This window comes from Mytilus galloprovincialis, chromosome 4 (genome assembly GCF_965363235.1).
Source record: "Mytilus galloprovincialis chromosome 4, xbMytGall1.hap1.1, whole genome shotgun sequence".
Classification (NCBI taxonomy): domain Eukaryota; kingdom Metazoa; phylum Mollusca; class Bivalvia; order Mytilida; family Mytilidae; genus Mytilus; species Mytilus galloprovincialis.
In genome coordinates this window covers 36,337,031-36,353,895 of record NC_134841.1, presented here as the reverse complement: position 1 = coordinate 36,353,895, position 16,865 = coordinate 36,337,031, and the positions used below count along the sequence as shown (strand labels likewise).

Sequence of the window (16,865 nt, the reverse complement as noted above, 5' to 3'; positions counted from 1 at the left end):
ATAGTAGAGGGGCATTATGTTTTCTGGTCTGTGCGTCCGTCCGTCTGTCTGTTCGTTCGTCCGTCCGTCTGTCCCGCTTCAGGTTAAAGTTTTTGGTCGAGGTAGTTTTTGATGAAGTTGAAGTCCAATCGACTTCAAACTTGGTACACATGTTCCCTATGATATGATCTTTCTAATTTTATTGCCAAATTAGAGATTTTACCCCAATTTCACGGTCCACTGAACATAGAAAATGATAGTGCGAGTGGGGCATTCGTGTACTGAGGACACATTCTTGTTTAATTTATAGAAGAATTTCTAGTTTGAGATACCATATCAAAGGGGATACTTGACATGCAGAAATGGAAACATAAAAAATATGGTTCTGTTTTGCATCAATTAATTTTGTACAATGCATTTAAAAGTGATATAAGTTGAATATTTCATGAATTTTTATGAACATCAACATTTACAGTATATTTTTATATATAAACATCATTTGGAAATCTGAATGTTCGCAAAGCCATATAAAAAGCAAAATAAAAAACCTGTTAAATAGTAATGCTTGGCCTAGTGCTTAAATGAGTTCAATGTTTTTTTTTTCAGGAAAACTCAGCACCAACCTTATTTGCACCATTAGATAGTAATCCAAAAGACTATACAAAAGCAATTCTGCAGTTATTTACACTTTACCATAATAAACTTGCTCGATTACAAAAATTATCAAAAAGTAGTATAAAATGGTCAAAAGAACCAGTAAGGGTTGGATTTCATCTAGACCATACTATTGATGCCAGAAAACGAGGGCTAAATTATGACTTCCTGGATGATCAAGAGGCTTCAACATCTGTCGTACCAATTGTTGTAGACATGAAAGAAAACACCAACCCACAAAGGCCAGCTTCCAAAAATTTCTCTATGAAAATTAGAAAGGAGCCAAAAGTTCAAAATAATGCTGATGAAGAGATAAATCAGTTCGTAGACACATTCGTATCTAAACCTGGATTAAGAAGTCGTAGAACTAGAAATACAGGAACTTTTACTAAAGAGAAATCAGCATACGATTTTGAGCCTTACCCAGTCGATGAAACTTTCAAAGTTGGTGCTGAAAAGGGAAAGAAACGGAAGTTATATAACGAAACTGAAACAAAATATTGTCCTTTGATCGAAGATGAAAGCAGTAATGACTTTGATGATAAATTTGTTGGAAAAGGTAAAAGAAACATGAAATTAAAAAAGCAGAATAATGAAGGAAATAGTGAAGTGCCAGAAAAGCTGGAAACTAAAAGTTCAAGGAATAAGTCAAATATCAGTGACCCGACAACAAATGTAAAGAAAGCTACACGAGGATCACTTAAGAGGCATGCTAGTGACTTAAGCACAGGTAGTGTGGAAAGTTTCAAGTCGGACGACATGAACAATTTGTTAAATCCTGACCAAGCCTTAAGTAGATCTCCTGAATTATCCCTTGGTGGCCTCAGTCAAAAATCAGATGTGCTATTAGATGCAGACGGACAATTGTACTCAACACAGTTATGTTCTATGATAGAAAAACGAGCTAGGGTACCAGTCAGTAAGTCCAGTTTTAATTTGGATACAGTTGATGATGACAGTGTTCAGTATCTATCACAGAATTCAAGAAACGGATCAAACCTTGAAAGGGCAGCACTCTCACAAAATATTTCTCGCAATGTTGAAAGCACTTCTACACAATCAAATTTCAGACCAATCTTACCAAAACAAAAGGAGGATAGTACTAGTCAAGTAAGTCAAAAACAGATCGGCAAGACAAAGACCGCAAAAATAATAGTAATCCATCCATCGCAGAGCACTGTGAAGAATGTAGAGCCTGTAGGGCAGCAGTCAACCCTCAAGTCAAGAATGTTTGGACATATGAGTGACTTGTTCAAGCTAGGGTCAGGCAATAAAAGTTCGAGTAGTAAAATTAAGAATGACGATGATCCTCAAGGTTCACATATCAGGAATAAATCTTTTGGTGATGACGAAGACTTAGATACAGAAACACACAGATTCCAACCGACCAGTGATGTTACAGTGGATGATATACAACAGATCAATATGAAGACAGGAGGTAACTTAGCTTTTATTAGTCCTGAAAAACAATACTTGTGTTTCTGCTATCATTTTTGTCTGGTTTAAAAATAAGAAGCCGTTGGACTTCAAGTGTGCTTTTTAAAAAATAAGCAAAGAAATCTATAAGGTAGGAAGGGTTAGAAGAAACACAGGTATATTTTTAGGTCTCATTTGTAAATTTTTTACAGTACATGTAACCTAGTAATACAGCATAGCATAGCAGTTCAGGAAAAAAAACCACTTCCCTAGCATTATATAAGGGGAATATTTATATGCAGATATACATGATACTAAGAATTTAAAATGTATTTAATATCTTAGCTGATTCAATTTATAAAAAAAGTAAAATTAAATTTCCAATTTTTATGCCCATAAATATGGGCATTATTATGTTTTCTGGTCTGTGCCTCCATCCGTCTGTTTGTCTGTCTGTCCCGTTTCAGGTTAAAGTTTTTGTTCAAGTTAGTTTTTGATGAAGTTGAAGTCCGATCAACTTGAAACTTAGTTAACATGTTCCCTATGATATGATCTTTCTAGTTTTAATGCCAAAGTACCGTAGATACTCGCTTATAAGTCGGAAGTTTGGGAGTAAAATTCAGAATCCAGAGAGGGGTACCGACTTATAAGCGAGATCCCGAGACCAGAGGAAAAATCCAAGCTTGAGAAAAGTGGTCAGGAGTGAATTTCCTGGTCACAACTACGTTGGTGATTGCCAAACCTACATAAATCCTTGAATACAAAGTTTTTGTTGAAAATAAATGACTACAATACTGTCTTTGTGTTTTATTTGTTCTTTGTTATCTTTTTTTCTGTCAATTTGTGTTGAATTTCCGACTGTTTCCGGTTTGTGTATTGATTTTCATGGTCAAATGGTTTGTGCATAAACCCAAAAGAAAGAGCCAAGAACCAAAAATGAAAACGAGATAACAATGTACCAACTATGTAAAAGGATGTATTCAGCGGAGTTATTGTGTCATTATTGTGATATCATGATATCAATTTAATACTTATAAATCATACAATAATCAAAAATAATTTTAAGATTCATTCCCAAGATCAAAATATTATTCATTAAAATGTCTCAGGTAAACAAAAAGATTACAAAATTGATTGGCAAGCCAATATAATCCATTGATAACCCCTAATTAAGAGACAAAGAGTTGTATTCACTAAAGGTGTGAAAAATATCAGTGATAGGTGAACAGATGACACTAATGAGATGGAAGTTATTTCAATATATAGTTGATTAGCTTCAATTAATTTTTTTAATCCTTTAATCATCACAATATGATAAGAATTATGAAGTGTACATGCTCTTTTAACACTGAGTTATGTGTGCTGTGAAAAATATTGATTGACTTAAAATTTTTTCAGGTTCATATTGGTTTATGTTTGCTTTTCTCAAACAATAGGTTGTTAGTCATACCCTACAAAATCATTGATGCATTACGTAAACAACACATGGCTAATCTGTAATCAAACAGTGAACAAAACAACAGGAATAAATACATCTTTATTATTAACAGCTATATAAATTATCATAATCAACATCAACTAAATTCAAACCAAACAAACATTCATGCAGAAAATGAATATAATTCCTGGATTTGCATTGGTTTTACCGGCGTTCAGTAACTGTCAGCTGCAAAAAAAATGTCCAAATTTTGTCCGACTTATACGAGGGTCAAGACTAAATCCTCAGAATTTGGAGCTGAAAAGGGCATCCGACTTATAGTCGGATCGACTAATAGGCGAGTATCTACGGTAAGAGTTTTTACCCCATTTTCACAGTCCACTGAACATAGAAAATGATAGTGCAGATTGGGCATCCGTGTACTTGGGACACATTATTGTTTTACCTAAAAGTACAATCCAGACAAAGGTGACTGGACAAATATTAGAATGGTATGTTTGTAAGAAGAGAGCTAAAGTTTTTTAAAAATGAATAGTGTACATTTTGATGATTGTTTTAGGTATCAGAACTTACAGCAAGAAGCAAGGAAGAAAGAGACAATTAACTAATGAAGAGACTGAACCAAATAAACAACCAAAAGTAAGTTCTTCTACAATATCTTATGCACATAGACTATCCAACTTTATACACATAACCTCAGCCTCATAACATCAATTAAAAAAAAAAAAGTTCAAATTTAATACCCACACGACAGTGCCATGTGCTGATTTTAATTGCACATTATGATATATATCATGTTGACAAAAAATTGTCAGAATTTTATAAATACCACCGAAATCAATACTTTAAATATAAACATTAGATAAATTCACATAATCAAGACAACATTTTTAACTGTAAAACATGTCTAATCGTATCGGCTTTGTTGTGATGAATGGTTATATCCCATGAAGCAGGGGAATACAAAGAACGGTCTGCGGGCAGACGCCTAGAAGAAATTAATTTCAATCTTAATTAAGTTACATCAAACTGTTGAAATTACATAAATATTTATCTGTTATTTTATTGTAATAATGTAATATGAAAAGTGATATATTTTTGTCAGATGAACAGGTTAACAGTCGTTTTAAACATTTTAAAAGATTTATGAAAATATGCGTTTTAGGTATTAAAATGAAAGAGGAGATTTTACCTTATTTATTTGTACTATGTTTTTGATGAGGATTCTCAACATTGAGCTCGCAATTGAAACTATATCCTCAGTGTCCTGCAAATGCACTTTGTACAGAAAAGTTATATAAAATTGAGAATGGAAATGGGGAATGTGTCAAAGAGACAACAACCCGACCGAAATAAAAAAACACAACAGCAGAAGGTCACCAACAGGTCTTCAATGTAGCGAGAAATTCCCGCACCCGGAGGCGTCCTTCAGCTGGCCCCTAAACAAATATATACTAGTTCAGTGATAATGAACGCCATACTAATTTCCAAATTGTACACAAGAAACTAAAATTTAAATAATACAAGACTAACAAAGGCCAGAGGCTCCTGACTTGGGACAGGCGCAAAAAATGCGGCGGGGTTAAACATGTTTGTGAGATCTCAACCCTCCCCCTATACCTTTAACCAGTGTAGAAAAGTAAAAGCATAACAATACGCACATTAAAATTCAGTTCAAGAGAAGTCCGAGTCTGATGTCAGAAGATGTAACCAAAGAAAATAAACAAAATGACAATAATACATAAATAACAACAGACTACTAGCAGTTAACTGACATGCCAGCTCCAGACTTCAATTAAACTGACTGAAAGATTATGATTTCATCATATGAACATCAGGCACAATCCTTCCCGTAAGGGGTTTAGTATCATACCATCATAACATATATGAGAAGAACATAACCCGTGTCATGCCAACAACTGTTTTTAGAATAAATGTGTTTAGTTCCGACGCAAAGACCTTATCAGTGACTCAATATTAACGCCAAAATATGCAATCTTTAATGACTTGACAACAGTATCGTAATTATATCCCTTCTTAATAAGTCTTTTCAAAGGTTTTGTAAGTTTATGAGGTGAATACTGACACCTTTGTGCTTTATAAAGAATATTTCCATAAAAAATTGGATGTGAAATACCTGAACGTATAAAAAGTCTGCATGTTGAGCTATATTTACGAATGATGTCTTTATACCGATGATAAAATTTAGTAAATGTTTTGACTAGTTTGTGATATCGAAAACCCTGGTGTAATAATTTTTCAGTAATACATAAATTTCTCTCGTTAAAATCTAAAACATTGTTACATACACGAGCGAATCGTACAAGTTGAGATATATAAACACCGTAAGATGGTGACAATGGAACGTCACCATCTAAAAACGGATAATTAACGATAGGAAATGAAAAATCATCCCTTTTATCATAAATTTTAGTATTCAGCTTTCCGTTAGTGATATAGATATCAAGATCGAGGAAAGGGCAGTGGTCATTGTTAGTATTAGCTTTATTTAAAGTAAGTTCACCAGGATAAATTTCATTAATATACATACTGAAGTCGTCATTATTGAGAGCCAAAATATCATCCAAATATCTAAAAGTATTATTAAATTTGTTTATCAGATGTTGTTTTGATGGGTCTTTGCTTATTTTTGTCATAAATTGTAACTCGTAACAATACAAAAAGAGGTCCGCAATAAGTGGTGCACAGTTAGTCCCCATTGAAATTCCGATAATCTGACGATATACGGAATCCCCAAAGCGAACAAAAATGTTATCTAGTAAAAATTCAAGGGCATATATAGTATCAAAGCATGTCCAATTAACATAGTTTTTTTGTTTATTGCTACTAAAAAATGACCTAAAAGAGTTTGAACATATATATTCACATTCTGATTTTTTGAATGCCCATTTAATTAGGTGTGTGAATTTTTTCTTAATGAGAATGTGAGGCAATGTGGTATACAGGGTAGAAAAATCAAAACTTTGAACAGATTCAAAATCACCAATATAAGCATGCAATTTATCAAGTACTTCCAACGAGTTCTTGACACTCCAAAAGTAATTTATTCCACTATTTTCGAAGGCCTTATTTGAACAATTTATTATAAGGTTTTTAATTGTACCAAGTGTGCTGGTAAGAATAATAGACAATTTAGTAGTTGAACAATGGCTTGAAGACGAAATAAATCTATATTTGTAAGGGGTTTTGTGTAGCTTCGGAAGCCAATACATAGTTGGGACTTTCATTGTATTTGGCTCTGCTTGTAAAGCGGTGGCTAAAAGTTTATGTTTGTTACAGATTTCGTTTTCTGAAAATGGAGTCAGTTGGAATGTTGGTGAATTGGTGATTTCCTTTTTCAGAACCTCAATGTAAAATTTACGTCAAACAATAATAATATTATTAGCAGCTTTATCGGCCGGGACAAAAACAAATTCCTTGGCTAGTTCTTTTAGTTTATGTTTGATACGAGAAATAGGTTTATTGTGGTTATTGTTAATAGCAAAATGTTCTTTAAAATGTTGAATACGTATATCAACTATCTTCATTACTGAATTAAAAAAAGAGTCCAAAGATTTTTTGTCAGCTTTTTCCCGTTTTATCCATTTCATACAGTAAGTTTGGAGTGAGTCGTGGATGATATTACGACACTCATTCCAATTAATAATTGACGGGGGACGATATTTAGGTCCTTTACTGAGAAATGATTTTAACTCTCGGTCTTGAACGATGTTAAGATCTCCTGTTATAACATGGGAAATGGGTCCATAAATATATTCGGAATTACTGCAATTACATGAAGTAGGTGTATTTTCACTGATATTAACATCTTTACACAATTGACTATAATTAAACACAAATTTCCGGGTAGATTTCTTGTAAATATGACAAATAAGAGGTAGCTCAGTATTGTCAAAATATCCAGGAATTTGTTCTTTAACAGAATGGTCGCTAAATATACCGGCAATATTTACGAAATCAAAGCCTTTATTGACATACTTAATTTTAATAAAATGTTTTTTATGATCTTCAGGGCGATCAATTTTGGGAAATAATTTAGAAGAACAATATGCCATAATAATTTGAACAATTTCATACTTAGGACTGCTATATGAAATTGTGTTGCAATCCTCCAAAATTTTATTTAACTTATTAACCGGTAACGAACAGAGTTTTGTTAACAGATAATGTCTGCTGTTGTTTTTTGAAATAGAAATTAGGTCCGAAATATTGGTATGATTGGCCTGAAATTTTCTTTGATTGCGATTTGTTCTACAACCGTGAGAACGGTTTTTACGAACAGTTTTAGAAACAATATCCAAAATGTTAACGGAATTGGTTCTAGATATATTACCAATTCCCATGATATTATCATTTAGACCGAGAGGGTAAACTGTCTGTAATTTTTTAATCCAATTTAATGTACTATATATTTATAGTACAAATAAAATATAACATGTTTGTTTCAATAGATTAATCGTTTTGTAGATAATAACAGTACCATGTCCTCTGTGTAACAAACAGTTTCCTCAGGATCAGATAGAAAACCATGCTGCAGATTGTAATGGTCCTGTGGATGGTATGTTAACTGTCAGTTCTTTTAAAAAGTACATTGTATGTATTAAATAGATTCGAGTGAAAATATTTCCCATGAATAATCTATATAAATTCCTACCTTTGTGTCTGATGATCCCTGTAACAGGATTTTTATGCACCATTTATAGGCATTATATTTTTGGTTATTGCATAAGTAGTTTGTTCGTCCCTCTTCATGTTAAGTTATTGGTCAAGGTAGTTTTTGATGAAGTTGAAGTCCAATCAACTTGAAACTTAGTACACATGTTTTCTATGATATGATCTTTTCTAAATTTAATGCCAAATTGGAGTTTTCACCCCTATTTCCACTGAACATAGGAAATGATAATGCGAGTGGGAAGGTAATCCGTGAACTATGGAAACATTCTTGTTATGAATATATTGTGTTCTAAAACTAGCTGGAAATTTCGTTTATACTTTGTTTAATCTACAATTCCTAAATATTCATTTGCAATATGTTTAAAAGACAAGTTTAACTTCATATTTGTAAAAGATTCTCCTTCTTAATATTTTATATTTATTTCTGTAATGGAAAGTCAACTTGGATCTGATGTTAAACTTGTATAATATTAAAAAACTTGTATAATATTAAAAAACTTGTATAATATTAAAAAACTTGTATAATATTAAAACTGAGAATGTCAACCCATCCTGTGTGCTTGCCTCATATTTCATTGATCTTTTATAGTGTCTCAACATTATGCTTTTAGATGACAACTCGAGAGAATCCACAGATAGTGTTCAAATACAAGAGATACAAGCTGGTAGAAACTTAGAGCAATCTACCTCAGGTGTCCAAAGACATGGTCAAGGAAGAGCAAGCAAGAAACAAGGTATACTTTACAGTCTTGCAATGACTTCAATCATAAAAAGAGAGAAATAGTTTTAACATTGTACAAAATGTTTTATATTAGATTCTTGTCATCTTACAGTATCATACTGGAAAAATAAATTGCTCAATTAATTCTTAAAACAAGACTCAATAAAAATTTCAAAATAGTGATAAATTTTTATGCCTGTCGGTTGCTTTCTAGGGCAAACAGTTTAACCTATGCCTGTTCTTGTATTTTTCAGTCATTCTGTACAGTTATTCTGACTTTGTACTTGGTGATAGTGATCATATTTGGATGTCATAGTGTATATTGATGACTTCAGATCTGGTTTGATTATCACTTTTGCCTGAACAAAGACCCTTAAACTATAGAAAATGTTCATGGACATTGAAATTGTACAGACATTTTTTAAGGAGTATTCATGTCCTTGCTTAGAGGAGCATATTTGAATGTGATAAGAGTTAAAAGGCTACATATTCTTATTCCTATTTGTATTTAGTCTAACTTCATTCATAAAAGTTTTCATTTAGCTGTTTGTTATTAAATCTGGTGAAAAGTTCAGAAAATCAGTATGTTATGTTGGAGCTCAGAGACGATATTTAAGACAATTTGTTTACAAGTTTTCATATTTCAGATCAAGATGCAGATTTCATTGTTGAAGATGTAGAAAGTCCAAGAAAGTAAGTCTTTTAATGTTCAGTTCTGTTAAAAGATTAACATGTTTTTTAACAGATTCAGCAAAGTCTAATATTTTAATAATATTGGTTAAAATTCATAATCTATGTTCAGAGTGTTGCTCTCCAGTAAAACTTTTAGTTGAAATTTACACACTTTTAATTAATGTAAACAGTATTCTTCGTCTTAAGTTAAGACTTGTTGAAAAAGAAGAAAATAACCACTTCAGATGTTGCTAGTTACTGAAAGGAGGCAAATTATATACAGTCGAACCTCGTTGTGTTGAAGTTGAAGGGATCGGACCAAAGTATTCGACTCATCCGAGGTCGAGTGTGTCGTCATAAATTATGATTATACTGCAATCAGCTATTTTACTATACAGTAGCATATTAATCTATTGTAATAAAAATTCATAATATCTAATAAAATTTGTAGATTTAGCTAACAAGGTCCTTATATTTGTATAAAGTAACATTTGTTTATAGTGGAAAGTTATTTTAACGTTAAATAAGCTAAAATTAAAAATTGATTGCTGGTCCTTCTCTGTGATTACCTTTAGATAAATCTGGTTCATTTCCCAATCAATCTGTCATGAAGGGAAGATAAATAATATAAGTTTCAATCATAGTCTTTTTCAAAAATGATGAACGGTTCTTTATATTGGTATGTAATCTTTTTAAACATTTCAAATTTATGAAATTATATTCGTACATCAATGTTGTTGATACACCAATAACAAAAACTGAAATATATTGAATTGATACATTTTGTAACTATCCAAATTTATATCAGAAACCTAAACTTAATTATAAAATAATGAACATGTTAAAGGGAGACAATACTCGCATAACTTTTTCGAATTGGCACATACTATAACGGAATGTCACTCTTGCATACAAATTGCACATCAATATAATTAATTAACTGCAATCATGCTCCACCTTCAATGATGATTCTAAATTATAAATATAACCAAAAGTTGTTAATCTATAGATAGTGAAGACTAATGAAATCTAACCCACTGTTAAAATATTTCTTTGCATTTTTTTTAAATTTCCTCAGTAAAATGCTCGAGCCACTTGACTTTCATAGCTCATAATTAACGTTTTTACACAATATTTAAATAAAGTAGCTAAAGATTATTCGCTTCTCAAAGTGTAAGATGCAATAAAAATCGTATGCTTGCACCATCTTACCCAAAAACAGATTTAATTAAGTTCTGAACATTTCGACATTTCTTCGTTAAAACCGGTTTTAAACAAATCACAAGTACGTGTTAAGATCCGACTTAATACCCATATCCAGATATCGTCAGGTAAATTTGCTATATACAGATAAAGCTATACGTATAAACGTTAGCTTTATACGTCAATGACCTCAACTCACCTATAAGCCCCGCCTACTTACAACGTCACGTCACAACCATGACAACGTGTAGTAACAATGGTCAAACTTTTATGAATTTAAACCTGTTATGTCTTCAAATTGGTAATTTATATACATTTGTACCATGTTTATCAAATGTTATTAATTAAATTCATTTTCCCTTTCTAATTCCTGAAATTGTCAATGCTTACCGCCTCAGTAGACTACGCTCATAGGGAAATACCCCAAAATGGTACCCCAAGGGGGAAATTCCAGACACTTTTTTTTAATAATATTTGTTTCATATTTTTATTATTTTTTAATTTTTTTATCGATTTCAGTATAAAAACAATATACGTATAGTGTCTTGAAATATGAAATTTATTTGTATTCGGCACGAAACGGGAAAATGCTCGGTTGAACCTCGCATTTTCCCGTTTCTAAGCCTCAAACAAATAAATTTCATATTTCAAGACACTATACGTATATTGTCTAAATGCATGAAATACGGTATGAGATTTGTGTAAACTAGATACAATGAACACTGTGCCTTTTTTTTTTCTATATGACACTTTATAATTGTGTATTCAATCTCCATTTTTGGTTCTTCGTAATAATTAAAAACACAAGTACAGATACAAATCATGCACACATAAAATCAATAGTCTACACAAATATTTACAAAGGTCAGTCGCTATAAATTATGAAATCACTCGCGGCACGAAACAAGTTCTGAACGGTCTCTGATGAGGTCGTCTGCTTTACATTAAATTATCATGAATTTATTATAATTGTCCTAATCCTTTTATCTATAGTAATTAATGAGTTTTAAATCTCACGATTCATTTAATCTTGGCTTGTGTCATTTAAATTCGTTTCGTTTTTATCTCAGGTGCAAAATGTTCAACACACTAACATTCAGCTTGAACGATCAATAAAGGTGTTAATTAGCGGTCGCCATAAACATGTCATTTTAACTGTTATAAAAACAAGTATGTTTACTCAGCTTTAATCTCTTTTGAAAATGATTAGTTGACATGAGAAATACATCCGACTTAAATTTTTATCATTAGGTCTGCATCTTTCGAAAATTCTTACTTTCGAAGTTCGAGACATTGGGGTCAATTTACATTAATTTTACTTCGACGGGACTATAAAATTTACTCGACTTAACCGAGTATTCGAATCAACCGAGTTCGACTCATCAGAGGTAATTATGCATTGAGCAAACAGGAATTTTACCGAGAAATTACTTCGACTCATCCGAGTTTTAGACACAACCGATTTCGACACAACGAGGTTTGACTGTATTGATCTTATTGAGTCTCTCTTGATACAGCTTTGTGAGTTTTAGATGCATCTTAAAAAAAAATTGGGAAAACTTGAAAATTAAAATGCTAGCTTATTATTTATAGGTCTTTTAGTATGGAATGCTATATTTGTGACAAGTCATTTAGAAATAAGAAAATGTTGGAACAGCATGTGGAGAAATGTTTGGATGAAGCTACACAGATGCAGCATGAGATTGAAACAAGAGGAATGGATTCTATATTAGAACCTGGAGAGATCTCACCTCGCAAACGTGCGACCAGATCAGCACGGACAACGGAGCCAAATGAAGGGTACTCATCAGGTTCAAAATATTCAAATTTTAAACGGTGGTGGTTCACAATTAATTGTCAGTTATCAGAGATTTTTCAGAAAAATAACATCAGGGGCGATTCCAGCCATTTAAAAAAATGGGGGGTGGGTTCCAACTACATGTCTCCATTTAAATGCATCGATCGTCCAAAAAAATGGGGGGTTCCAACTCCTGGATTCACCACTGAACATACATGGTAACCCTGTTTTGAAGGCACTTTTGAAATGGTGAAAAACACTTATAGACGCAATTTATAATTTCACTAACTTCTTTACTGTAAAAATAAGTATTTGACATCCATTTAAAATATATGTTTTCAAATGTGTTGTATTATTTTCAAAAGCAATCGGTTGAGTGCTTCTAGAAAAAAGAGTTTCCCATTAATAAATGATGGTTTTGACACTCAATCTGTTGTCAATGTTCCCCAACTATGAAACCACCTGACCAAGTTCACCAAAATGATCAGAAAAAATAGACGGGGAAGAGTTTTATGGAAAGAAAAAGATTACAGTTGTATATCTGTTGATTTACATAACTTGCTCTGAAAATAATTACTTTTTTTTTGCAGTGTGTTGTATTTTTTATGGACATTTATTTTATTATACATCAGTATGTATTAACTTGTAGCAGCTTTTTTCTTCATTTAATGAAGTCACTTTTGAGAAATGACTTTCTTATCTCAGGCATAGATTACCTTAGACGTAGTTGGCACAACTTTTTGGAATTTTGGATCCTCTATGCTCTTCAACTTTGTACTTGTTTGGCTTTATAAATATTTTGATTTGATCGTCACTGATGAGTCTTATGTAGACGAAACGCGTGTCTGGCATACTAAAATATAATCCTGGTACCTTTGATAACTATTTTCTTTGTTACTTTGACAATTTTATCCCTATCATTACAGGCAGTGATGAAGAGAAAGTTACTCTCAGAGATGTTATAAAGTAAGTAGTTGTAGTGAAATGTAAAATAGCTAATTAGCTGAACTTTAAAAGATAAGAATATAAAAGCTTAAAAAAGAAAAAAAATCTGACAAGACATTCATTGCACCTGTAAAATAAGCATACTCACATGGTCATGGTATGGATTATGATAAGCAAACTTTAAATTAGTCATGGGTTAGAATACACACATTTTCTTTGGCTGCTTAGAGTCAAATTTATTGCATAGTTTGAATGAAACCCAAGTCTTTTGCTTGTTGGGAGAGTCGTTTAAAATTTAGGGGCAAGAATTTCTAGAAGTACATTATTAGCTTCTTATATTTGGATATTAGGGTATTTACACTGATGCACAAATATTTAAATGGAATGAATTCTGATTTCTGATAATCTGTTAAAAAGTTATTAGGCAATGATCAAGTATGCCAAAAAAAAGACTTCTGGAGATCAGTAGTTGCCTACTGCAATGGGCAACTATTCAAACCTTATGAAATGTCTATAAATAGAATTCAACAAAACCACAAATTTTGCTTAATGGACAAATTATGGAGGTGCAAATAAAAAACTGTCTTTAAATCGGTTAATATACAACTTCTTCTCTGAGTACTCAAATCCCAACTTATGAGACTATCTTAATGATTGGACGATCATATTATGCTTTAAACATTTATAGTTTCATGAAGAATGATTGGACAATCATGTAATGCTTAAATTATTTATAGTATCATGAAGAATTTAGGTAAAATAACCATGCATAAAAGCCATTATTTGGGGTTTTTTTATCTTGAAAAAGTACATTGTTATAATGCCTGCATACCATTCTATTTCAGGGCCAATCAATCAACAAGTAGTTCTGAAGAATCTTCATACAGTGATGAATATGACTGGTCACCAGCTAAAACTCCACCTAACCACAAGGTTACAAATAAAGAGAATCAGTTACCAGGGGGTTGGACTTTAGAAGAGCTTCAGAATTCTCCAATTCGATCATTTGTACCAATCTGGAAACAGTCTGATAATGAGGGGTTTAAAACTCAGTTTGACAAAGCCAAGAAAAGATTTGAAAAACAACAGCTTAAGGGAAAAGGAAAGAGAAAACAGAAAGGAACAAAAAGAAAAAGGGGAAAACGAAAATCTAAGAAGAAGCCAGCAGCAAAGAGACAAAGATGTACAGAATGATATATTGTATATAACAAGGTTTTGTCATGAATTTTTTGTAGGCTTGATGTTTTTCAGCGATGGTGCAAGTGGTTTTAGAACAGAAAAAAAGATCAAGTGCAATGAATTTTTGAATTATTACTTTCTACTTTGATGTGGATCTGTTAAATGACAGTGCATTGTTTGAAGTGTTAAGCATCAGCAGACTTTCACATTTTTCCAGTAAACTCTTTATATATGCAATACAACTCAAATAATAAAATATACCTTTGTTTTAAAAATACACATTTTCATTTGACCCATCTTTAATCCAGACTGCTTTGTAGTTGGAGAAATTTGTCATTTCATTACTGTATGAACATTTTTCAATGATATGCAACTTATTTGTAATTTGTTATTTTCAATGTAACAGTGTTAATAATAAATACTGTTTTTGTTTAAAAGTTCCTTCATTTTCTGCATTATTTTGTATATTAAAAGATGTTAAATAAAATGTTATAAAGTTATATTTTGACTGTTGTTACAACTCTGAAACATGTCATGTTGATATAAGAATCCTGAAATATGGTAGAAAGGGGTTCAATCATAGACTGGTAAAATAAAGACTTTAAAATTGATATTTACAGATTCTCCTCCAATCCATTGTCGTTTAAGATTAAGAACACAGATTGTAGTCAGAATAATGTGTCCAAGCAGGGTAAAGCAACAAATCTAAGTGATTTTATAATATAGTCCGTTTGATTTAGTTCCCTACTTTTCACCAGATTAGCCATTTGTTACAGATAATTTCTTTTCAATCAAAATATTCTTTAGATATCATTCAGTCATATCTCTGTAACTTTGTAATCTTGACATTATTTGCCGTATTTTTTCCCAAAGCATTTCTCTAACTCAATTATCAGAATCTAGCATTGATAATTGTAATAAAAGGAAGAGTTTTTTTATTTCTGTACTATATTCCTTTTGTCATTGGTATCCTTATATTTGTTACTTAGTTATGAATAAAGGAAATGTGAGGAATACATCAAAAGTTATCCTGCAGGGGGTAACCTGAATTATACATCAAAAGTTATCCTGCAGGGGGTAACCTGAATGATACATCAATCCAATGACAAATATAACTACAACACACCTAGCCTATTTTGTACCAATCCTAGGATGAGACTGAATGCCAAAGTCAGTTGACACATAATGGATCCATGTTCAAGCAAGCAGTACCCTGGTAGTAAAATATAAATTCTGACTGGTATGTAGGGGTTAAGTTTTGACGATGAAATATTGCTCAGTTACTTATTTGAATGACCATTCAGCAAAAAAGGAAACTTTAATTTCAATTTTCCCTGCACTGGTCATGCAAGAGGATTTTCATATAATGACATAATTTTGTACCTCCCTGTGATGTTGCTTAAACAGAGTGACATAAATTGTCTTATTTCTAGGAATGCACTCGTTAATATGGACATATTTTCTTCCATATATTGAAAGATAAGACAGCCTAGATCAGCTTAATTATGAATGCCTTATAATCTGATTAATTTAGTTTAAACACCAAGTGTTGCAGGAATGTAATTTTCTTGGTTCGATGATGAGTAATAAACCATGGCAATCTTCTTGATACAACGACAAATGTTAGGGCAAGGTAATTTTCTTGTTTCATTAAAAAGTGTTGTAGCATGATGATTTTTCTTAGTTCAATGACAAGTGTTGTAGCATTGTAACTTTCTTATTTCATTTACAAGTGTTGTATTATGGTGAATTTCTTGGTTCAATGATAAGTGTTGTAGCATGGTGATTTTCTTATTTCATTGACAAGTGTTTAGAGCAAGGTAATTTTCTTGTTTCATTGACAAGTGTTACAGCATGGTGAATTTCTATGTTCAATGACAAGTGTTGTAGCATGGGGTTTTCTTGGTTCAATGACAATTGTTGTAACATAGTGAACTTCTTGGTTCAATGACAAGTGTTGTAGCATGGTGATTTTCTTCGTTCAAAGACAAGTGTTGTAGCATGGGGATTTTCTTGGTTCATGACAAGTGTTGTAGCATAGGGATTGTCTTGGTTCAATGACAAGTGTTGAAGCATTGGGATTTTCTTTGTTCAATGAAGGTGTTGTATGATGATTTGTTTGGTTCAATGACAAGTGTTGTAGCAAGGTGATTGTTTTGGTTCAA

At 32.1% G+C, this 16,865-nt stretch overlaps 1 protein-coding gene across 2 annotated transcripts in view; it reads left to right on the top strand.

Moving 5' to 3' along the window:
• Nucleotides 1–15,200, top strand: part of LOC143072021 (uncharacterized) — a 42,397-nt gene extending 27,197 nt beyond the window's left edge. The window contains exons 11-18 of one of the 2 annotated variants that reach the window (XM_076246786.1): nucleotides 586–2,071; nucleotides 4,047–4,126; nucleotides 7,976–8,066; nucleotides 8,794–8,916; nucleotides 9,551–9,596; nucleotides 12,372–12,578; nucleotides 13,503–13,542; nucleotides 14,367–15,200. In XM_076246786.1, the coding sequence (XP_076102901.1) occupies nucleotides 586–2,071; nucleotides 4,047–4,126; nucleotides 7,976–8,066; nucleotides 8,794–8,916; nucleotides 9,551–9,596; nucleotides 12,372–12,578; nucleotides 13,503–13,509 (2,040 nt within the window). In that variant the 3' untranslated portion in view covers nucleotides 13,510–13,542; nucleotides 14,367–15,200. Of the gene's footprint in view, nucleotides 1–585; nucleotides 2,072–4,046; nucleotides 4,127–7,975; nucleotides 8,067–8,793; nucleotides 8,917–9,550; nucleotides 9,597–12,371; nucleotides 12,590–13,502; nucleotides 13,543–14,366 lie in introns of both variants that reach the window. The other variant, XM_076246785.1, reaches the window with a different exon arrangement.
• Nucleotides 15,201–16,865: the final 1,665 nt, after the last annotated feature.